This window comes from Furipterus horrens, unplaced genomic scaffold (genome assembly GCF_987537825.1).
Source record: "Furipterus horrens unplaced genomic scaffold, mFurHor1.1.pri manual_scaffold_2, whole genome shotgun sequence".
Classification (NCBI taxonomy): domain Eukaryota; kingdom Metazoa; phylum Chordata; class Mammalia; order Chiroptera; family Furipteridae; genus Furipterus; species Furipterus horrens.
The window spans coordinates 142,247,918-142,269,512 of NW_028327172.1; the positions used below are offsets into that span (position 1 = coordinate 142,247,918).

At 38.7% G+C, this 21,595-nt stretch overlaps 1 protein-coding gene across 3 annotated transcripts in view; it reads right to left on the bottom strand.

The window, feature by feature from the left end:
* Positions 1–21,595, bottom strand: part of MINDY3 (MINDY lysine 48 deubiquitinase 3) — an 89,574-nt gene that overhangs the window by 14,518 nt on the left and 53,461 nt on the right. For all 3 annotated transcript variants that reach the window (XM_090268015.1, XM_090268017.1, XM_090268016.1), the window contains one exon: positions 9,014–9,086. In XM_090268015.1, coding sequence (XP_090124141.1) covers positions 9,014–9,086 — 73 coding nt within the window. The remainder of the gene's footprint in view (positions 1–9,013; positions 9,087–21,595) is intronic.

Here is a 21,595-nt window from a genome sequence, read left to right on the forward strand (position 1 = left end):
ATTAAGATCCAAAATTTATAAAGAACTTTGAAAACTCAACACCAAGAAAAACCCCACAAACAATGCAATTAAAAAAGGATCTGAATAGACACCTCCAAAGAGGACATACAGACGGCTAATGGACATATGAAAAGATGCTCAATGTCACTAATCGCCAGAGAAATGCAAATTAAACCACAATGAGATATCACCTCACACCTGTGAAAATGGCTATCATCAGTAAATCAACAAACAATAAATGCTGGTGTGGATGTGGAGAAATGGCAACCCTTCTGCTCTGTTGGTGGGAATGCAGAGTGCTGCAGCCACTGTGGAAAGCAGAATAGTTACCCAAAAAATGTTAAAAAGGAACTGCCTTATGACTTAGTGATTCTACTTCTGGGAATTATCCAAAGAAACCTGAAACACTAGTTCAAAAGAATATATGCACCCCTATGTTCATTGCAGCATTATTTACAATATCCAAGATAGAGAAGCAGCCCAAAAGCCCATCAGTAGATGAGTGGATATTCAAGCTTAAATATTCCAACACACTTTTAAGGTACCTATGAGATTTACAACTTGTAAATGCTTTCTGAAGTGTAACAATAACTATACTAAACCAGTACATTTTGTACATACAGTCTTTTAAAATTACAAACTATAATACAGTTTTCTCAGTACCTCAGAGACTTTACCCAGGATTAAAAGAGATCTGGAAGCTGCTTACCTTTTTGAAACATACATTTACTTACTTATTTATTTATTTACTTTTGAATGACTTGCACAATTTATTTATTTATTTAAATTCTCACCCAAGGATATGTTCATTGATTTTTTTTTAATTTTATTTTTTGGTTTTTCAATTACAGTTTTCCCATTTATTTTGATATTACGTTATTCTTTAATCATTTCTATCAAGAAAAATTCTTGATAAAATTCTTGAAAAAGAACAGAATCATTAAGTCTAAAACCAGATGAAACTAGTTAGTCAACTGACCCCTTAAGAGTATATGGAAATACAGACACAATAATGATAAAAACCTCAATACAGAGCAGAAAAACAGCAAAGGAAACCTAAGGGAGTACAATTGGTTGGCAAGAAAGCAGACCTAAGAATCACTAAAAGAAAACATAGACCTTGAATGCACAGGCACATTAACCATGTGAATATAAAGCAGACTTTTATATGCTTGAAAGCTTGGAGGACAGGGACTCTGAAAGAGGAGAATAAAGAAGGCACAGCACTTGTGATGGTAAGCAGCTACTGTGTAGATATTAGGATATAGTTAAATTGTGTTTTAAAACACTTGGAAAAGAGGGAAAAAACTCTTGGTTTCAAAATAAGTTCTTTTTTAAAAACCAACAAATTGTAGAAAGTGCCAAGCTCCTAGAGGTTGAGAGGAGAAATACCTCAGTGCAAAGGGGTAGCAATGCAGGGGAGGGAAAATCAGGTAGGTGAGTTTGTAATTTCCTGGGTAAGAAAACCATTTCATAATTTTGCAGCAATCACACTTAGACTTTATGGAGAAAGAAGTATCAGTCACGGTTTCCATTCTGAAAGATGAGGGATTATAAGGCAGAGCCTCAAGGGGAAAAGCCTGTTAGATCCCTTTTAATTGGGGCACTAGCTAACCTGGGTGCTGCAGGAAGAAAGCAAATATGAGGAATTAACAGAGGGCAAGAAACAGCTTGTGAAGAGACTCAGGAGCCAAATATTTGAGACTAACATTTTCAAACCACTGCAGGAAAGACAATTAAGCTTCTTGGGAATAGAAAATAAAATAAAACGCTAGTTGCCATTTGTTTTAGTCAAATAATTACTAGTTATTTTTAATAAATATTAATTATACTTTATTATTTAAAAATTTTAATAACATACACCTACAATTTAATATAACTCTTATTGAGAAAAGTATGTGACTTTTGCCCCATTTTCTTATTTCAGCTTTCCTTGGTCTCTTTGGTTAGTATTCCTACTGGTTTGCTCAGCTGACTCCCAGTGAATGGCAGGGATTCCTAAGTCCATTGCCTAGCTGTGCCACTGGACCATACAGGACACCTACTACGTTAGGCCATACTACCAAGACACAGAGTCAAATCAGTTCTACCTAATACACAGAAACAAACACAGGAAGGCTGCCAAATGAGGAGACAAAGAAATATGGCCCAAGTAAAAGAACAAAACGAAATCCAAGAAAAAGAACTAAATTAAACAGAGCTAGCCGACCTATGAGATGCAGAGTTCAAAACACTGGTGGTCAGGATGTTCAGAAAAATGACTGAGTATGGGCACAAAATAAAGCAATAAGTGAAGGTTATACAAAGTGAAATGAAGAAACATATACAGGGAACCAACAGTGATGGGAAGGAAGCCAGAATTCAAATCAACGATTTGGAACAAGGGAAGAAATAAACATTCATGCAGAAAAAAAAGAAGAAGTAACAAGAATTGAAAAAAAAAAAAAAAAAAACGGGCAAAGGATCAGGAACCTCTCGGACAACTTTAAACATACCAACATCCAAATCATGGAAGAAGAGGAAAAGCAAGAAATTGAAAGCTTAAGCCTATTTCCTTCCCCAGTTTGGCAAAGGAAATACATATAAGTCCAGGAAACACAGAGAGTTCCAAACAAGTTGAACCCAAAGAGGACCACACCAAGACACATCATAATTAGAATGTCAAAGGTTAAAGATAAAGAGAGAATGGTAAAAGCAGCAGGAGAAAATCAGAGTGTTACCTACAAAGGAGTTCCCATAAGACTGTCAGCTGATTTCTCAAAAGAAACTTTGTAGGTAAGAAGAGACTGGTGATAAGTATTCAAAGTGATGAAAAGAAAGTACCTACAACCAAGATTACTCTATCCAGCAAAGCTATCATTCAGAATGGAAGGGCAGATGAAGTGCTCCCCAGACAAGGTAAAACTAAAGGAGTTCATCATCAGCAAGCCATTATATGAAATGTTAAAGGGACTTATTTAAGAAAAAGAAGATGATCAAAACTATGAACACTAAAATAACAACAAACTCACAACTATCAACAACTGAATCTAAAAAATAAAAACAAAATCCAATTAAGGAAACAACCAAAGAGGAGCAGAATCACAGGTGTGGGGATCATTTGAAGGGTTTTCAGCTGGGAGGGGGAACAGGTGGAAAAGGGAGAAATGGGGAAGTGGTGCAGGGATTAAGAAGCATAATTGGTTAGTACAAAATAGACAGGGGGAAGTTAAGAATAATATAGGAAAGTGTGAAGCCAAAGAACTTATATACACAACCCATGGACATGAAGTAAGGGGGGTGGGGATGGGACTGCTGGAGGGAAGGGGGTACTGGGCAGAGGGGAGCAAAGAGAAAAAAAAATTGGGACTACTGTAACAACATAATAAAATATACTTAAAAATATATTTAAAAAAAGAAAAAGAAGAGGAAAGGGTGAAGCCAAAGAACTTACATGGACATGACCTAATAAGTGAGGAACTGCTTGAGGAAAAGCAGGTACTAGGCAGAGGGGGCAAAAGGAAAAAACTTGGGACAACTTTAAAAGCATAATGAATAAAATATGCTTAAAAAATAAAAAGAGCAGAGTAGGAGAGATCACAGTACCTAATATCAAACTATACTATAAGACCACTGTAATTAAAACAGTCTGGTACTGGCACAAGAACAGAAACATGTAGATCAATGGAAAAGAATACAGGCCAGAAATAAACCCAGGTCTCTATGGTCAATTAATATTTGACAGAGGGGGCAGGAGCATAATATGGAGTAAAAATAGCCCCTTCAACAAATGGTGTTGGGAGAACTAATGGTATATGCAAAAAAATGAAACTGGACCAAGAACTTACACCATACACCAGAATAAACTCAAAATGGATAAAAGACTTAAACATAAGCCGTGACACCATAAAAGTACTAAAGGAAAACACAGGCAGTAAAATTTCAGATATCCTACGCAGCAGTATTTTCACCAATATATCCTCTAGGGCAAGGAAAATAAAGGAAAGAATAAACAAATGGACTACAGCAAATTAAAAAGCTTCTGCACAGCTAAATAAATCATCATCAAAATGAAAAGGGAACCAACCTTATGGGAAAACATATTTGACAATAATACCTCAGACAAGGGTTTGATCTCCAAAATATATAAAGAACTTATACAACTCAACACCAGGAAGACAGACAATCCAATTAGGTCCTGAACAGACACTTTTCCAAGGAGGGCATACAGAGGGCCCATAGGCATATGAAAGGATGCTCAACATCACTAGCCATCAGAGAGATGCTAATAAAAACCACAATGAGACACCACTTCACATCAGTCAGAATGGCCATCATCAACAAATCAACAAACAACAAGTGCTGGCGAGGATGTGGAGAAACGGGAACCCTACTGCACTGTTGGTGGGAATGCAGACTGGTGCAGCCACTATGGAAAACAGTATGGAATTTTCTCAAAAAACTAAAAATGGAACTGCCTTTTGATTCAATGATTCCACTGCTAGGATTATACCCAGAGAATCCTGAAACCCCAATTCAGAAGAACCTAGCACCCCTATGTTCATAGCAGCGCTATTCACAACAGCCAAGTGCTGGAAACGGCCTAAGCGCCCACCAGTAAATGAGTGGATCAAAAAAACTGTGGTACATTTACACAATGGAATACTGTGCAGCAGAAAGAAAGAAGGAACTCCTACCTTTCACGACAGCATGGATGGAACTGGAGAGTATTATGCTAAATGAAGTAAGCCAAGCAGTGAAAGAAAAATACCACACAATCTCACCTATAAGAGAACCCAATGAATGAAACAAGTGACCAAAAGAGAACCAGACGCATGGAAACAGGGAACAGACTGACAGTGACCAGAGGAGAGGAGGGAAGGATGAGGGGAAGAAGGGGAAGGGTCTAGTCAAAGAACATGGATGGATGACCCATGGGCATGAACAACAGAGTGGGGACTGACTGTGGGAGTGGGGGTGAGTGGGGCAGGGGAGAGCAACAGGGGAGAATTGTGACAACTGTAATAGGGTGACAACAACAAAAACCCTGTGGAGTTCAAAAACGGAAGATGACTGCACAAAAATGTACAGGATGCACATTACCTGCATCACCCCATCCCTCAGTCAAGAGCAGACTGGCATCGGGAGGGGTCCCCTCAGAGGAAGTTCATCCCAAGGGGAAAAGGAGAACCCCAGCAAGCCTCATTTTGCAATGGTCTTTTCTATAGATGTCTCCTACAATCTTCAACAATGCTGATCCTCGCTGATGGAGCTGCCCAGAGCACACCCCTTCCCTCTCGCAACCCCTATCTACTACTAGAAGCTGGCGCTGTCACTGCAGTGACACCTTCCTTCAGGACCCCTAGTCACCAATGTGCCCTGACCTCAGAGGTGGGGCACCACAGCACCTCACCATACATGGGCAGGAGCTGCCACTGCTCTGTGCCCCATATCTGGCCCCAGATCTTGACTTCGTCCCATAATTACCAGGACAGTGTCTGCCGCCAGAGCCTCACCTGCTGGGTCTTAGATTGCATCACTGCTGGGCTGGGATGCGACTGCTCTAAGCCTGGATCCTAACACAGAGCTATAATAGACTACAACTGGGGTCATGCTGCTGCTGATCTGTGCCTGCCCCACTGGGGCCAGAAATGAGACTTTGACCACCATCCCCAGCCTGTGCTGCTCTGCATCATGCCCCTGGACCCCAACATACCACCGCTATCATCTCAAGGTCTATGCCACTGCTGCATCCATGCATGCTAGTCAGTGTTACTACAGTGAGGCCCTGAGACTCAAGTTCCAGTTCCATGGGAGATCTGCACTGCATGTACCCCAGACACCAATACCAAAGCCAGAGCAAGAGCACCTGTGCCCCAGGACTTGCACAATGTTCGTCATGCACTGATTCTACAACCCCAGCTCTGATATTGCTCTGTGCCAGCATGCCAGGCCAGGAGCCAAGGATTACCTCTGCTAGAACTTCCTCCAATGAGCAAAAAGGTAGAACAGGAAGACCCCAGCAGCTTTCACTCTGGAAGATCACAACAGCCCTGCCTGCCTCTGCTACACACAAAATCTCTGAAGTATTCACCAACAGAAGATCCTTGCAATATAGCCAATGTGAACCCCAGCCAATGGAGCTGCACAAAGACTACACCACTGGGCCACCTCAAGATCAAAGATACTTCATCCCACCCAGCTGGACCCTCTTCAGTCTCCTCCAGATAAAAGACTTTCCCCACTAAACCCAATCTAACATAAGATTCTGTAAGCTGAAAAAGGACACTATTTAGAAATATGAAAATATAAAATTCACTGGTCAAGTTGAATACATAGTCAAATTCAAAACTATTTGAGATGTAAAGTTAGGTTATTTACGTCAAAGAACTAGAGTGAGAAGAACAAATGAATTCCAAATTAGTAGAAGAAAAGAACAAAGATCAGAAGAGAAATAAATACAATAGAGACTTAATGTTGTGAAAATGTCCATGCTACCCAAAGCAATCTACAGATTCAATGCAATCCCTATCAAAATTCCATGGTATTTATCACAGAAATAGAAAAAACTGTGTCCTAAACTTTGGCCTTGCAAAGTCAAAGTTATCCTGAGAAAAACAAAACAGGAGGCATCACACTACCTGGTTTCAAGCATATTACAAAGCCACAGCAATCAAAAGAGTATGACACTGCCATAAAATCAGACACATAGATCAGTATAAAAAAAATAAAGAGTCCAGATATAAATCCACACATTAGTCAACTAATTTTTGACAAAGGAACAAGAGCACACAATGGGGAAATGACCGTCTCTTGAATAAATGATACTGGAAAAACTGGATAGCCACATGAAAAGAATGAAACCGGATCCCTAGCTTACACCACTCACAAAAATTAACTTGGAATGAATCAAAGACTTAAATGTAAGACCTGAAACTATAAAACTTCTGGAAGAAAATATAGGGAAAAGATCCTTGTTAATAATGATTTCTTGTATAAGACACCAAAAGTACAGGCAACGAAAACTAAAATAAACAAGTGGGACTACATTAAATGGCTTCTGCACACAAAAAGAAACAATAAATTGAAAAACGCAATCTAAAGAATGGGAGAAAATATTCTCGAACAATATATCTGATAAGGAGTTAATAGCCCAAATATATAAAGAATCAAAAGAACTCAACAGCAAAAATAGCAAACGATGCAACTAAAATTCGGGCAATGAAGTTGAATAGATATTTTTCTAAAGACATACAAATGGCCAATAGGTTTATGAAAAGATTCTCAGTATTACTAATCATCAGTAAAAGGCAAGTCAAAATCACTGTGAGGTATCACTCCACACCTGTTACGATACTCTTGTCAGAAAGACAAGAGGTAAATGTTGGTAAGAATGTGGGGAAAAAAAGGAACCCTTATATGTTACTGTGGGAATGTAAAATGGTACATCCATTAAAGAAAACAGTATGGAAGTTCCTCAAAAATGTAAAAATTGAACTACCACCTATCTGATCTAGCAATCCCACTCCTAGGTATACATCTGAAGGACTTGAAATCTGTAGTTCAAGGAAATCTGTGCACACCCACAGTCATTGCAACATTGTTCTTGATAGCACAGATACAGAAACAACTTATGCCTCCATCAAGAGAGAAACAGATAAAGAAATGGATTATACACACACAAATATTATTCAGCCATGAGAAATAAGGAAATCTTGCCTTTTGTAACATGAGTAGAATTTAAGGGCATTATAATAATTGAAAGAACTCATAGAAAGACAAATACTGTGCAATATTACTTATATGTAGAATCTAAAAGAGCTGAATTTGTAAAAAACAGTACAAAGGTAGTTACCAGGGCTGGGGGATGGGTTTTTCAGAGATGTTGTTTCAGAGTAGGAACTTGCAACTAATAGAGAAATAAGCTCTGGAGGGCTAACTCACAGCATGGTGATTATGGTCAACAAAACAGTTTTATAAATTTCAAAGTCGCTAAGAGAATAGATCTTAATTGTTCTCACCATAAAAACGAATGATAATTATGAGGTATGATAGAGGTATTAGGTAACACTACTGTAGCAATGACTTTGCAATATAGAAATATATAAAAGCAACAAGTTGTATACCTTAAACTCACAGATTTTATATGCCAATTATATCTCACCTTGTTGCCAAACCTGTTGCCCCCAGAATACAACAAGGATGCCAGCCTGTTAAACCAAGCATGCCGTTGTCCGGGGACAGCCAACTGACCTGGAGTCTGCAAGATCCTTCCCCATGTGGGAAGGCCATCCTCCCCACTACAACCACACTCTTATTAGGGATTTCTGGACCCAAAGGTATGTAGGATGATGACCATGTCTAGCTTGAAGCAGCTAGAGGAGCTCCAGACCTTCGCCCGCTGTCCTTTATAAGATTATATAGGGTCTTAAGTCTGAGAGGGAGGGATTGTTATTTTTTATTGTTAAAATAATTATTTAATTATTTTTTAAGAAAAAATAAAAAATATATGAAAGGGTGAGGCAGGAGATCTTGTATGAACGATCCATGTGTGGGGGGGTTGCTGGGGGAGGGGGGTGCTGGGCGGAGGGGAGCAAAGGGGAAAAATTGGAACTATTGTAACAATATAATCAATAAAATATACATAAAAAATTATATCTCAATTCAAAAATATTCTGGAAGAGCTGCTAATTTAATAAATAAATAAATAAGGAAATTATTTACTTCTCAAAGAGCTGTTTCAGAAGGTGGTATTTTTCCCTGTTTAACACTGACTGTAAGAAGTCAGGATTCAAGTATTCAAGTAACCATGATTCAATAGTTCAAAACCTTACACCATGTCAGAACCTGATGAGCACTTAAGTATTCTTTTTTATTTGTTCCCATTTTCCCATTTAAAATGTTGAAGAAATGCAACCTATATTTCATTCAATAATCCAACAACTTGTAAATAAAACTCAGGTAAATATAAACAATTTCTAATATATAAAGATATAAAACAGAGTCAATGTTAATAAATAATAAAATCTTTTACCTTCTGGATCATAGGTTTGAAAAACTCTCCTGGCTTGTTCTGAAGGAGCCTCGGGTGCAACTAAAGCCATATCCTGAAAAGATTAAAAACATGTCATAAACTAGTTACAATACCATTAAAAAAAAAACAAAAAAACAAAAAAAACAAACTAGGTTAAAGTGAAGAAATGATGACATTTGTATGCAGAAGACTAGATTATGTTTATAATAATAAGACTGGTGGCTAAATAAGTCACAAACTCTCTGGGCCTTAAAAAATAGGAATAATCTTCAACTATAAAGAACTTCTGTGAGAATAACACGTAAAACTTCATATAAAAGTACTTAAAAGTTTAATATTATACAGGTAATTAAAATTAAAATGCAGTCTGCAAAAATTAGTGACATAAATTTGCTTTATATGATTGTCCAGGCAAGAATAAATATTACTTAAACATAACTTAAAATATACTCATTTTCAAATATTTGAAAATTAAATTGATATATAACAATTACATAGCAATGCATTTGAAATTTATTACTTTAGTGAGCATGTTATAGCAAGCCTAGCCACAGATCAACATCAAGTTCTTCATGTTCAGAATTTTAATTTTTCTTAACTATAAGGAAATATTGAAAAGGCAGAAGTATTTCTTTTTTCCATACAACTAATTCTCTATCATGACTAATTTCTTTACACAGTAATTAATCAATATTACAATTTAACAAAAACAAGCACAAAATTCAGTGTTATCTTGGATTCTTCGCAAAACTTTATTCCACATATTTCAGCTGTTAGGAAATTCTACTACTTGACTGACATGAATCTAGACTCTAAACTCCAGAAGTTTTCCTCTACTTATAGCTTTAGTTCAAGCATTTGTCTATAATTGTGTTCGCTCAGAAAAACCTCATCAGAGAACGAGTTTGCAAGTATCCCTTCTTACCATTTTGAATCTTTTTAAAAGATGTTGTGGGGTGTAAATGATAAATACAACCTAAAATGCTGTTCCTCTGTAGAAACAAATCTTTATAAGAAATGTAGTTATTAACTTTTGTCATAATCAACCCACCTTTACCTCACAGATGAAGGAACAAAGTGTAAGAATCAATTATAGTAGTTCTCACCCAACCATGAGACTAGGTGCCCGAGCACCCTAATAGTATGTTCACTGTACATGGAAATATAAATCAAATGGGAATGGGGATTAAAACAAGGCAATCTATGCAAGCTCTTACACAATTTTTAGGTATTAGAAGTAAAAAAATTCTGATAATTTTAAAACCAAGTAAGATTCAGTCATGTATAATTATTTCCCATTTCCCATCCCTTAATAGCTACTTTTAGGGTCTCCTTTTCAATATTATTTTACAGAAAATCTGCATGTCAAGTGCCATGTTTTCTGTTGGCCTAACTTTCAATGTCTCTCTGATTTTATGACCGTCCTTTATTGCTGGATACTTGGACTAATCATTTGCTATCATAAAAAACACTACACCAAATAAACCTGAACATGTAATTTCATACATGTGCCATTGTATCTGTAGGACAGAGCTCCAGAGTAGGATTGCTGGGTCAAAGAGAGTTCATTTATAATTTTGGTAACTATTGCCAGATTCTTGGATTGTGTTTATTCATTTAACCTTTATTAAATAATATTTCTTAAAGTTCTTTCCTTTTTCTAATACATGAACAATATAGCCTTAGCTCTATAATTAACTTTGTATCAAAGCTAGAACTATAGCGTCAGCTGTCAGTATTAGGGAGTAATTACTAATATTGGGTCTATTATTATTATTATTACTACTATTACTTAGCATCTCTTAACACTCCCAAAACTTAACTGCAAAAATTTTTTAAATTTATTCTACTATAAGCTTTAGATCCCTTAACTATTTCCGACTCTACTTCTTTGTTAAATTTTTCCCTTTAAACAACTGTCAGAATTTGTGGATAAACGCCAAAACTGAAATTCTGGCAGAGAAGAAGATATACAGCGGTGCATGTGATTTTATGCAGAAGGAAATTTAGAATATAAGAGAAGACTATAGTTGTTCATTCTACTCAACCTTCCTTTCTTGCCAGAAATTGATGAGGAAATGACTGAAATAAGTTTTAAAACATTACTTTGGGTAATCTAAATATACTTAATACCATGATCTAAATAGAGGGGAAGGAAATATTTTCTTTGCCAATACAGCAAAATAATCTTTTTGAGGAAAGAGGTAGCAGAGAATATAATTGAAGCGTTACTTTAATATTCCTATAGATTGAAGTCATAGGACATTACCAGTGCTTATAAAGTTAGGGGAACAAGGAATATTCCAGTTTTAGCCACAGAAAAAGGTTTATGTCAATGCTCTGGCACTAAAGATTTCAGAAAATGCAGGAGCACAAAAAAGAATTTAGAGTCAACTACCTGATGCCTTGTCTTTACGTTCCAAGTGCTACAAATAAAATATAGTGTACTAATATAGAAAGGGATTAAAAACATTAAAACATTAAAAACTTAGGCGTTAGAAAACATGCTATTATTCTTGTTTGTATAGGCTATATATGCTAGCCTAATACTCGAAACTTGGGCAAAACTGATATACTCTGGTTGAACGAACACTCACTTATAACAGAAGCTGGGTTTTTTGTTTGTTGATTTTCCCTGTAATTGGTGGCATGATTTGACCTGTGGCCCATGGCTTGCTGACCCACCCTTTAGAGAACATATTATATATCTTCCCCAAATGCTCTAACGCTGATTAAACATGCCTTCTTTTGGATACATTTAGAGATATAAAGATATCTTAATCACCTTAACAGGTTTTACAAAGAAAATATTTTGGGTCTCATCTGAAAGAGAAAATTCTAGCTCAAAGAACAGAATCACAAAAGGCAGAGTGAGTTAGCACAGCATGCAGGGGAACTGAAAAAACTGAAGAGGACTGTGAACTGTGAAAGAAAAGTAGTAGTTAGGAAGGGAAATCAGCTTTGATGGGAGAATGACTTTGATTTTGAACATTCAGAGTCTGGAGGTGATGGTTAAATATCCAAGTAGAGCACATGGAGTTATCTTTCCTTTTAAACCATTTAAAAATTTTTTTCAAGTACAGTTCATATTCAATATTATTCTATATTAGTTTCAGGTGTACAGCTTAATGGTTAGACATTTATGGAGTTATCTTAAAGCTTGGATACTGTGAACACTCCATGGTTGCCAGCTGTATGCCTCTCATATGCCACTAGAACTAAGCACATGCACCAGAGGTGATCAGGGCTATAGAACCTACCAGGTAAGATACTGAAACCAGATGAAAGCAGATTACTTCAGAGATGTCAGAAAAGAGTATTTTCAAAAAGGAAGTTAAACAACTTATTGGCTGAAGTTTAGAAATTTGAAACAAATATCTCAAAACCCTATGTGTGAGGAAAGAACAAAAAACCCATATGTGAACTACCTAAACAGAAATTCCTTGTTTCCTCCCCAAATACAACCCAATGGTATTGGTCAAGTCCCATATCATAAAACCATCAACTATAACTGTCATTATTAGTAAAACAAATTAAGTCTTGAATGATAGAAAAAATATCTTGCTTTGTACCTTAGATCCCAGTGATATACTAATAGGTAATTTACTCAACTCCGTAGGAATTAACTGTTCTTAATCATACCACTTATTTTAAGATGTGTTTATATTACAGGAGGGAAAAGGAGGAAAGAAAAGAAAGTATGGCATAAAAAAAAATTACAGTAAATTCTAAAGAACATATTCTAAAAGTTTCCATCCACATATCAAAAGCAGTACTATTCTAAATTGATTATTGACTTGCTTATTTTGAGCACTTACAATGTTTTCTAGATTACTATAGAAAACAATCTGTTAGTTAAAGCTTGTTTAAATTTGTATGTTTAAATATTTCTAGATGAAATCAAAAGTTACAAAGTCACTTTTTCCATTAAAGTGTTTCATGTTGGAATCTTCCGGTCAAGATGGCAGCACAGGCAGACATGACTCACCTCTTCACACAACCACATCAGAATTACAACTAAAATATAGAACAACCAACACTCAGAATCATCAGAAATCTAGTTGAATGGAAGTCTGACAACTACGGAATTAAAGAAACCACACCTATCCAGACTGGTAGGACAGGCTGGTCCCACACCCATGTGTGGTAGATAAAAATTCAGGAGGGATATTTTGGGAGCGAAGAGTCACAGCCCCATACCAGAACCCCCAAGCCCAGGGTCCCAGTGCCAGGAAGATAAGTCCCCATAACTTCCGGTTCAAAAACCAGCGGGGACTGAGTCAGTGGAAGAAACTGCTGGGGCCCCAAGCAGTTCCTCTTAAAGAACCCACACGTGGACTCAACTACTCAGGCTCACTCCCTCTGAGCTCTAGCACTGGGGCAGCAGCTTGAAAGGCACTAGTGGTATACAGGGAGAAAATGAAGTATCTGGCATCAAGGCAAGCAGATGTCATTGTCCTTCTTCTAAACCCTCTCCCCACAGAGCCAGGGAGTTGGTGCCATATCTGACTCCATCAACCTGGCTAATACTGTTTGACCTGCCTTGGGGATCCCCAGAGACTCTGCCCCACCCAACTTACAGGCCCACCCAAGCTTCTTTCCCATATGAATAGTTGATCTTGGCTCATGCTTCACAACTTCCTACATCCTATAATACCATAATCAATATAATATAATTTTTAAAAATAAAAAATAAAAATAAAACAAGCAACAGCTGGCTTCAGTGAGTGCCAGATCTGGGACTAGCAGCAGCCAACCTAGATTCACAGCTTGGCTTCGCCTGGGAACCTCCAAGCCCAGCACAAGTAGAAGCCATCTCAGATTGCTTTGTAGCTCAGGCAGGGTGCCCCAGGCAAAACACAGGTGGGGGCTGACCTGCCTGCACCACCAGGGAAACCCCAGAGACAGGGCACCCAATGGACAGCTACAGACCACCTTGAGCATCACCACCCTGCCCTGCACAGCTGATCCTCCACAGAGGGCAGACGTTGGTAGTCAGTGGTCACAGCTAGTCCTTGCAGCTGACTGACCTGGATAAATCCTTCTCATTGATCTGCCAACAACTAAGGCTCAACTACAAGAGGAGGGAGTACTCAGCCCACACAAAGGGCGCACCTCGAATACCCAACATGGGTGCTAAGGGAGGCTGTGCCACTGGACCCTATAGGACCCCTACTACATTAGGCCACACTACCAAGACACAGAGTCAAAGTAGCTCTGCCTAATACGTAAAAACAAACACAGGAGGCTGCCAAAATGAGGAGACAAAGAAACATGGCCCAAATGTAAGAACGGATCAAAACTCTTGAAAAAGAGCAAAACAACACTGAAATAAGCAATCTAACAGCTGCAGAATTAAAAACACTGGTTATTAAGGATATTCAAGGAGGTTAGTGAGGACCTCAAGAGCATAAAAAAGATCCAGTCAGAAATGAAGGATACGCTAATTGAAATAAAGAACAATTTACAGGATGAAGCTGAGAATCAAATCAATTATATGGAATATAGGACGCAAAAAAACAACCTATCAGAACAACAAGAAGAAAAAGAATCCAAAAAAATGAGGATAGTATAAGTGGCCTCTGGGACAACTTCAAGAGGTCCAACAGTCATATCATAGGATTTCAGAAGAAGAGAAAGAGCAAGAAAATGGAAATCTATTCAAAAAAATAATGAATGAAAACTTCCTTAATTTGGTGAAGGAAATAAGACATGCAGTCCAGGAAGCACAGAGAGTCCCAAACAAGATGGATGCAAAGATACATCATAATCAAAATGCCAAAGGTTAAAGATAAAGAGAGAATCTTAAAAACAGCAAGAGAAAAGAAGTTAATTACCTACAAGGGAGTTCCCATAAGACTGTCATCTGATTTCTCCAAAGAAACCTTGCAAGCTAGAAGGGATTGGCAAGAAATATTCAAAGTCATGAAACACAGGGACCTACAGCCAAGATTCCTCTACCCAGCAAAGCTATCACTTAGAATCAAAGGGCAGACAAAGAGCTTCCCAGACAAGACAAAACTAAAGAAGTTCATCATCATCAAACCATTATTATATGAAATATTAAAACTTATTTAAGAAAAAGAAAAAGATGATCAAAACTATAACATAAAAGGGCAAATAATATATATCTATCAACAACTGAATCATAGGAGGAAGATGGCTGAGGAGTGAGGGGAGGCTGCGCTCTCAGGCTCCCGAGACCCGTCTGTGGTTTGGACTAATTGCAGACAGAACATCTCGGTGAGCAGCTGGACACTGGCAGGAGTCGAGCCTTGGCACTGCTGGATTAGAGAAAACCATCTGGGAACAACCTGTTTAGTGAGGATAGCGGAAGAAAAAGGGACGAAACGGGATTCCTGACTGGGGTGGCTGCCCGAGCTGCAGCTGGAAGGACACAAAGGCTTTTTGGCGACCACAGGCTTCCCCAGGGGGAGTCAGGAGGAAAGTGGATCTCTGCCCACTGGCAGAGACAGGACTTGACCAGGTGGCATTGGCGCTGGAAGATGGGAGACAGTGTGCTGCTGTGCAAGTGAAAACTTTATTTTTCCTTTGTATTTTTCTCTTGTGAACTGCCGGTGGGGGGGGGGGTGAAGTTTGGGGGTGATAGGACATTCTTGAGGAGCGCAGGTGCAGAAGTGCGCTCGCCCACTCCCCAACCCTCCCCTTGGGTCACGGGGGCGCGCATAGGGAAGTGCCCTTATTCACTGGCCCAGGTGCACAGGGCCATGCGTCCAGGTGCCCCTCGGACACACCCCAACAGATATAAGATCAGGGCTCCAACAGGTACAGGGAGGGCCCACTGGACATGCAGAAGACTGTGCGCAGTCACCCCTGGCCAGCTCCAGTGGGTGCCAGGCCGAAGCGCCAGGCTGGAGCAGAATGCAGAGCACTTGCTCAGGCTCTGCTCGTTCCCGCCCAGGCGGGTGCGGAACGGTGGACGGCTGCGGCGCAGGAACAGCGGGCAGCAGCGACTCATGGACACTCACTTCTACTGAGCACAAGGGTCCGGGGCCTAGCCCTAAGAGGTGAGAGACCAACTCCCGGAGCATGGCTTGGCTGGACTGAGGCTAGCTCTCGGGCCGCCTTGGGCACGCACGGGCGCGCGAGCACAAAGGCACCTTGACGGCTTCAATAGGTGCCAGTTTCTCACTTCCACGGTGCACGAGTGTCCGGGGCCCAGCACTGGGAGGTGAGAGACCAGCTCCCGGAGCATGGCTTGGCTGGACTGAGGATAGCTCCCTGGCCGCCTTGGGCGCACACGGGCGCACGAGCACAAAAGCACCTCGCCGGCTTCAATAGGTGCCAATCACTCACTTCCACTGTGCCCAAGAGTCTGGGGCCCCGCCCTAAGAGGCAAGAGACCAACTCCCAGAAAGCGGTGAGGCAGGCCTGAGGTAAGCTCTCCGACAGCCTTGTGCACGCACGCCCGTGCGTGCAAGGGCATCTCGGCTAGCTCCAACAGGAGCCAAAGGAATGCACTGTGCTAGGGCACAGCACTGCTGCAAGGAATAGGAACCTGTGACCCGCCTCATTAGACCAGCTGTGGACACAGAAAAACAAGACGACACACAAAGGCTGAACTGACATCTCCACAAAAAGAACTCAAAACAAGGTGGATAGTGACCTCAATCAACTAGCCAGAAGGAAGATCCTAACAAAGAGCATCTGAAATATAACCAGACAGCATAAACAAATGACATAAAGGGTACCCCAAGAACATCAGGCTCAGGAGATCAAAGAGAATCTCATACCACAAAGGTGGGAAGTCAAAGCAGACAAACCCAAAAAGCAAACATAAACAAGAAGAATACAACATGGTAAGACGCAGAAACAACCTCTCAATGAAAAGAAAAGAGGAATCCCCAGAAAGAGAGGTAGAGGGAATAGACATAGCCCAAATGTCAGAAACGGAATTCAAAACAATGGTGGTAAAGAAGCTCAATATACTCGACAACCTTAAAAACAACTATGACAACCCCCAAGGAAGTTACCAGCAGCTCCAAGAAAATTACAGGGAACTTGCAGAGAACTACAGCAGCATAAAAAGACATAGAAATTATCAACAAGAACCAGGAAGAAATGAAGAATGTAATCTCTCAACTGAAAAACACAGTAGAATCAGTCAAAAGCAGACTAAATGAAGCAAAGGATCGGATTAGTGAGTTAGAAGACAATGTGGAAAAAAATTCTCAGATGATATAGCAAAATGAAAAAAGATTGAAAAAGTATGAAGCGGAGGTAAGGGAATTACAGGATAGCATAAGGAAGAACAATATCAGAGTCATTGGAATTAAAGAGGGATCAGAAGGACAAGGAATAGAAAAACTGATAGGAGAATAGTGACAGAAAATTTTCCCAACCTGATGAGAGAAAAAGTTATGCAAGTCCAGGAAGCACAGAGAGTTCCAATAAAGAGGAACCCCCAAAAACCCACTCCAAGGCACATCATAGTTAAAATGGCAACATTCCAAGACAAAGAGAGAATCCTAAAAGCAGCAAGAAAAAAACAGTAAATAACATACAAGGGAGCTCTGATAAGGCTATTGACCTATTTCTCAACAGAAACACTACAAGCCAGAAGGGAATGGTCAAAAATATTTCAAGCAATGAAAAACAAAGGCCTACAACCAAGACTACTCTACCCAACAAGGCTCTCATTAAAAATAGAAAGTGAAATAAGGGGTTTCCCAGACAAAGGAAGACTAAAAGAATACATCTCCACCAAACCAGCATTGCAAAAGATGCTAAAGGGAATGTTCTAAGAAAAAGGGAGAAAAAAAAAAAAAAAGAGTAGAGGAACAGAGGTACTAAGGGAAATGAATAAATACATGTCAATAATAACCTTAAATGTAAATGGATTAAATGCTCCAATTAAAAGACATAAGGTAACGAAATGGATAAGAAAACAGGACCCACATATTTGCTGTCTACAAGAAACACACCTCAAAACAAAAGATTTACATAGACTGAAGGTAAAGGGATATAAAAAAATATTCCAAGCAAACGGACCGGAAAAAAAAAGCCGGGGTAGCAGTCCTCATATCAGACAAAATGGATTGCAAAGCAAGGGCAATAAAAAGAGACAAAGAAGGACATTTCATAATACTTAAAGGAACAATCCATCAAGAAGATATAACACTGATGAACATATATGCACCCAACATAGGAGCACCCAAATACATAAAGCAAATACTAGAAGACCACAAGAAGGATATTAACAACAACACACTCATAGTAGGGGACTTCAGCACTCCATTATCAACAATAGACAGATCATCGAAGCAAAGAAACACCAAGGATATACAGGCACTGAACAACACACTAAACCACATGGACTTAACTGATATATATAGAACTTTTCACCCCAAAGAAGCAAAATATACATTCTTTTCAAAGGCACATGGGACATTTTCAAAGATAGACCACAGAATAGGACACAAAAGAAGCCTCAACAAATTCAAGAAAATTGAAATTATATCAAGCATCTTTTCAGACCACAATGCCTTGAAACTAAAAATCAACCTCAGAGAAAAAATATCAAAGACACCCAAACTCATTGAGAATGAATAACACGCTATTAAGTAATGAATGGGTTAACAATGACATCAAAGAAGAAATCAAATTTCTAGAAACTAATGGCAATGAACACACAACAGCCCAAAACCTATGGGACACAGCAAAAGCAGTACTAAGAGGGAATTTCATAGCAATACAGTCATATCTGAAAAGGATAGAAGAATCTCAAATAAAAAAATCTAATCCTAAAGCTACAAGAACTAGAACAACAACAACAAACAAAGCCTAGGGCAAGAAGAAGGAAGGAAATCATCAAGATCAGAGCAGAATTAAATGACATAGAGACTAAACAAACAATCCAAAAAATCAACAAAACTAGGAGCTGGTTCTTCAAAAAAATAAACAAAATCGACAAGCCTCTAACCAGGCTCATCAAGAAAAAAAGAGAGAAGACCCAAATTAACAAAATCAGAAATGAAAGAGGAGAAATCACGACTGATACCACAGAAATACAAACGATACTAAGAAATTACTACAAACAACTGTATGGCAAGAAATTTGACAACCTAGAAGAAATGGACAAATTTCTAGAAACATATAACCTTCCAAAACTGAATCAAGAAGAAGTAGAAAGTCTCAACAGACCAATAACAAAGAATGAAATTGAAACAGTAATAAAAAATCTCCCTGTACCCAAAAGCCCTGGACCGGATGGCTTCACAGGTGAATTTTACAAAACATTTAGGGAAGAACTAACTCCTACCCTCCTCAAACTATTCCAAAAAATCCAAGAAGAGGGAAAAATCCCAAACTCTTTCTATGAAGCCAGTATTACCCTAATCCCAAAACCAGGTCAAGACACAACAAAGAAAGAAAACTACAGGCCAATATCACTGATGAACATAGATGCTAAAATCCTCAACAAAATATTGGCAAACAGGACCCAGCAATACATCAAAAAGATCATACACCACGATCAAGTGGGATTCATCCCAGGGATGCAAGGATGGTTTAATATTCGCAAATCAATAAATATAATACATCACCTAAACAAAATAAAAGACAAAAATCACATGATGATATCAATAGATGCAGAAAAAGCATTTGATAAAGTACAACACCCATTTATGATGAAAACACTCAGCAAAATGGGAATAGACGGAGCATACCTTAACATAATTAAGGCTATATATGAGAAACCTGAAGCCAACATCATACTCAATGGACAAAAACTGAAAGCATTCCCCTGAAATCAGGAACTAGACAAGGCTGTCCACTCTCTCCACTTCTATTCGAGATAATGTTGGAAGTCCTAGCCACAGCAATCAGACAAGAAAAAGAAATAAAAGGCATCCAAATTGGGAAAGAAGAAATAAAACTATCATTATATGCAGATGACATGATAGTATACACAGAAAACCCTATAAAGTCCACTAAAAGACTACTCGATATAATAAGTGAATTTGGCAAAATCGCAGGGTACAAAATAAATATACAGAAATCTAAGGCATTTCTGTACACCAACAATAAAATATCAGAGACAGAGACAAAAAAGAAAATACCATTTACCATAGCAACAAGAAAAATAAAGTACCTAGGAATAAACTTAACCAAAGAGATAAAATACCTGTACACTGAAAATTATGCAACATTGAAGAAAGAAATTAAGGAAGATACAAATAAATGGAAGCAAATACCATGTTCTTGAATGGGAAGAATCAACATCATCAAAACGGCCATACTACCCAAAGCAATTTACAGATACAATGTAATCCCTATTAAAATACCAATGACATATTTAACTGACCTAGAACAAATACTCCAAAAATTCATATGGAACCAAAAAAGACCCCAAATAGCAAAAGCAATCTTGAAACAGAAGAACACAGCAGGAGGAATCATGATACCAGACATCAAAGAATACTACAAAGCCACTGTGATCAAAACAGTCTGGTACTGGCATAAGAACAGACATATAGATCAGTGGAACAGAATAGAGAGCCCAGAAATAAACCCAGGCCTCTAGGGTCAACTAATATTTGATAAAGGAGGAAGGAACATAAAATGGAGTGAGAAGAGCCTCTTCAACAAATGGTGCTGGGAGAACTGGACAGGGACGTGCAAAAAAATGAAACTAGACCACCAACTTACACCACACACAAGAATAAACTCAACGTGGATCAAAGACTTAAATGTAAGCTGTGACACCATAAAAGTCCTAGAGGAAAACATAGGCAGGAAAATTTCAGATATCCCACGTAACAATATCTTCACAGATACATCTCCTAAGGCAAGAGAAATAAAGGAAAAAATACAAATGGGACTACATCAAACTAAAGAGTTTCTGCTCAGCAAAAAGAAAACATCAGCAAGATGAAAAGGAAACCAACCATATGGGAAAACATATTTGCCAATGATATCACAGACAGGGGACTGATCTCCAAAATATATAAAGAGCTTATACGACTCAACATCAAGAAAACAAACAATCCAATTAAAAAATGGGCAAAGGACCTGAATAAACACTTCTCCGAAGAGAACATACAGAAGGTCCATAGACACATGAAAAAATGCTCAATATCATTGGCCATCAGAGAGATGCAAATAAAAACCACAATGAGATACCACTTTACACCTGTCAGAATGGCCATCCTCAACAAATCAACAAACAACAAATGCTGGTGAGGATGTGGAGAAACGGGAACCCTACTGCATTGTTCGTGGGAATGCAGACTGGTGCAACCACTATGGAGAACAGTATGGAATTACTTCAAAAAACTAAAAATGGAACTGCCTTTTGAACCAGCGATTCCACTGCTAGGATTATACCCAAAAAGTCCTAAAACCCTAATTCAAAAGAACTTATGCTCCCCTATGTTTATAGCAGCCCTGTTTACAATAGCTAAGTGCTGGAAACAGCCTAAGTGCCCCTCTGTAGATGAGTGGATCAAAAAACTGTGGTACATTTACACAATGGAATACTATGTAGCAGAAAGAAAGAAGGAACTCCTGCCATTTGCGACAACATGGATGGAACTGGAGAGAATTATGCTTAGTGAAATA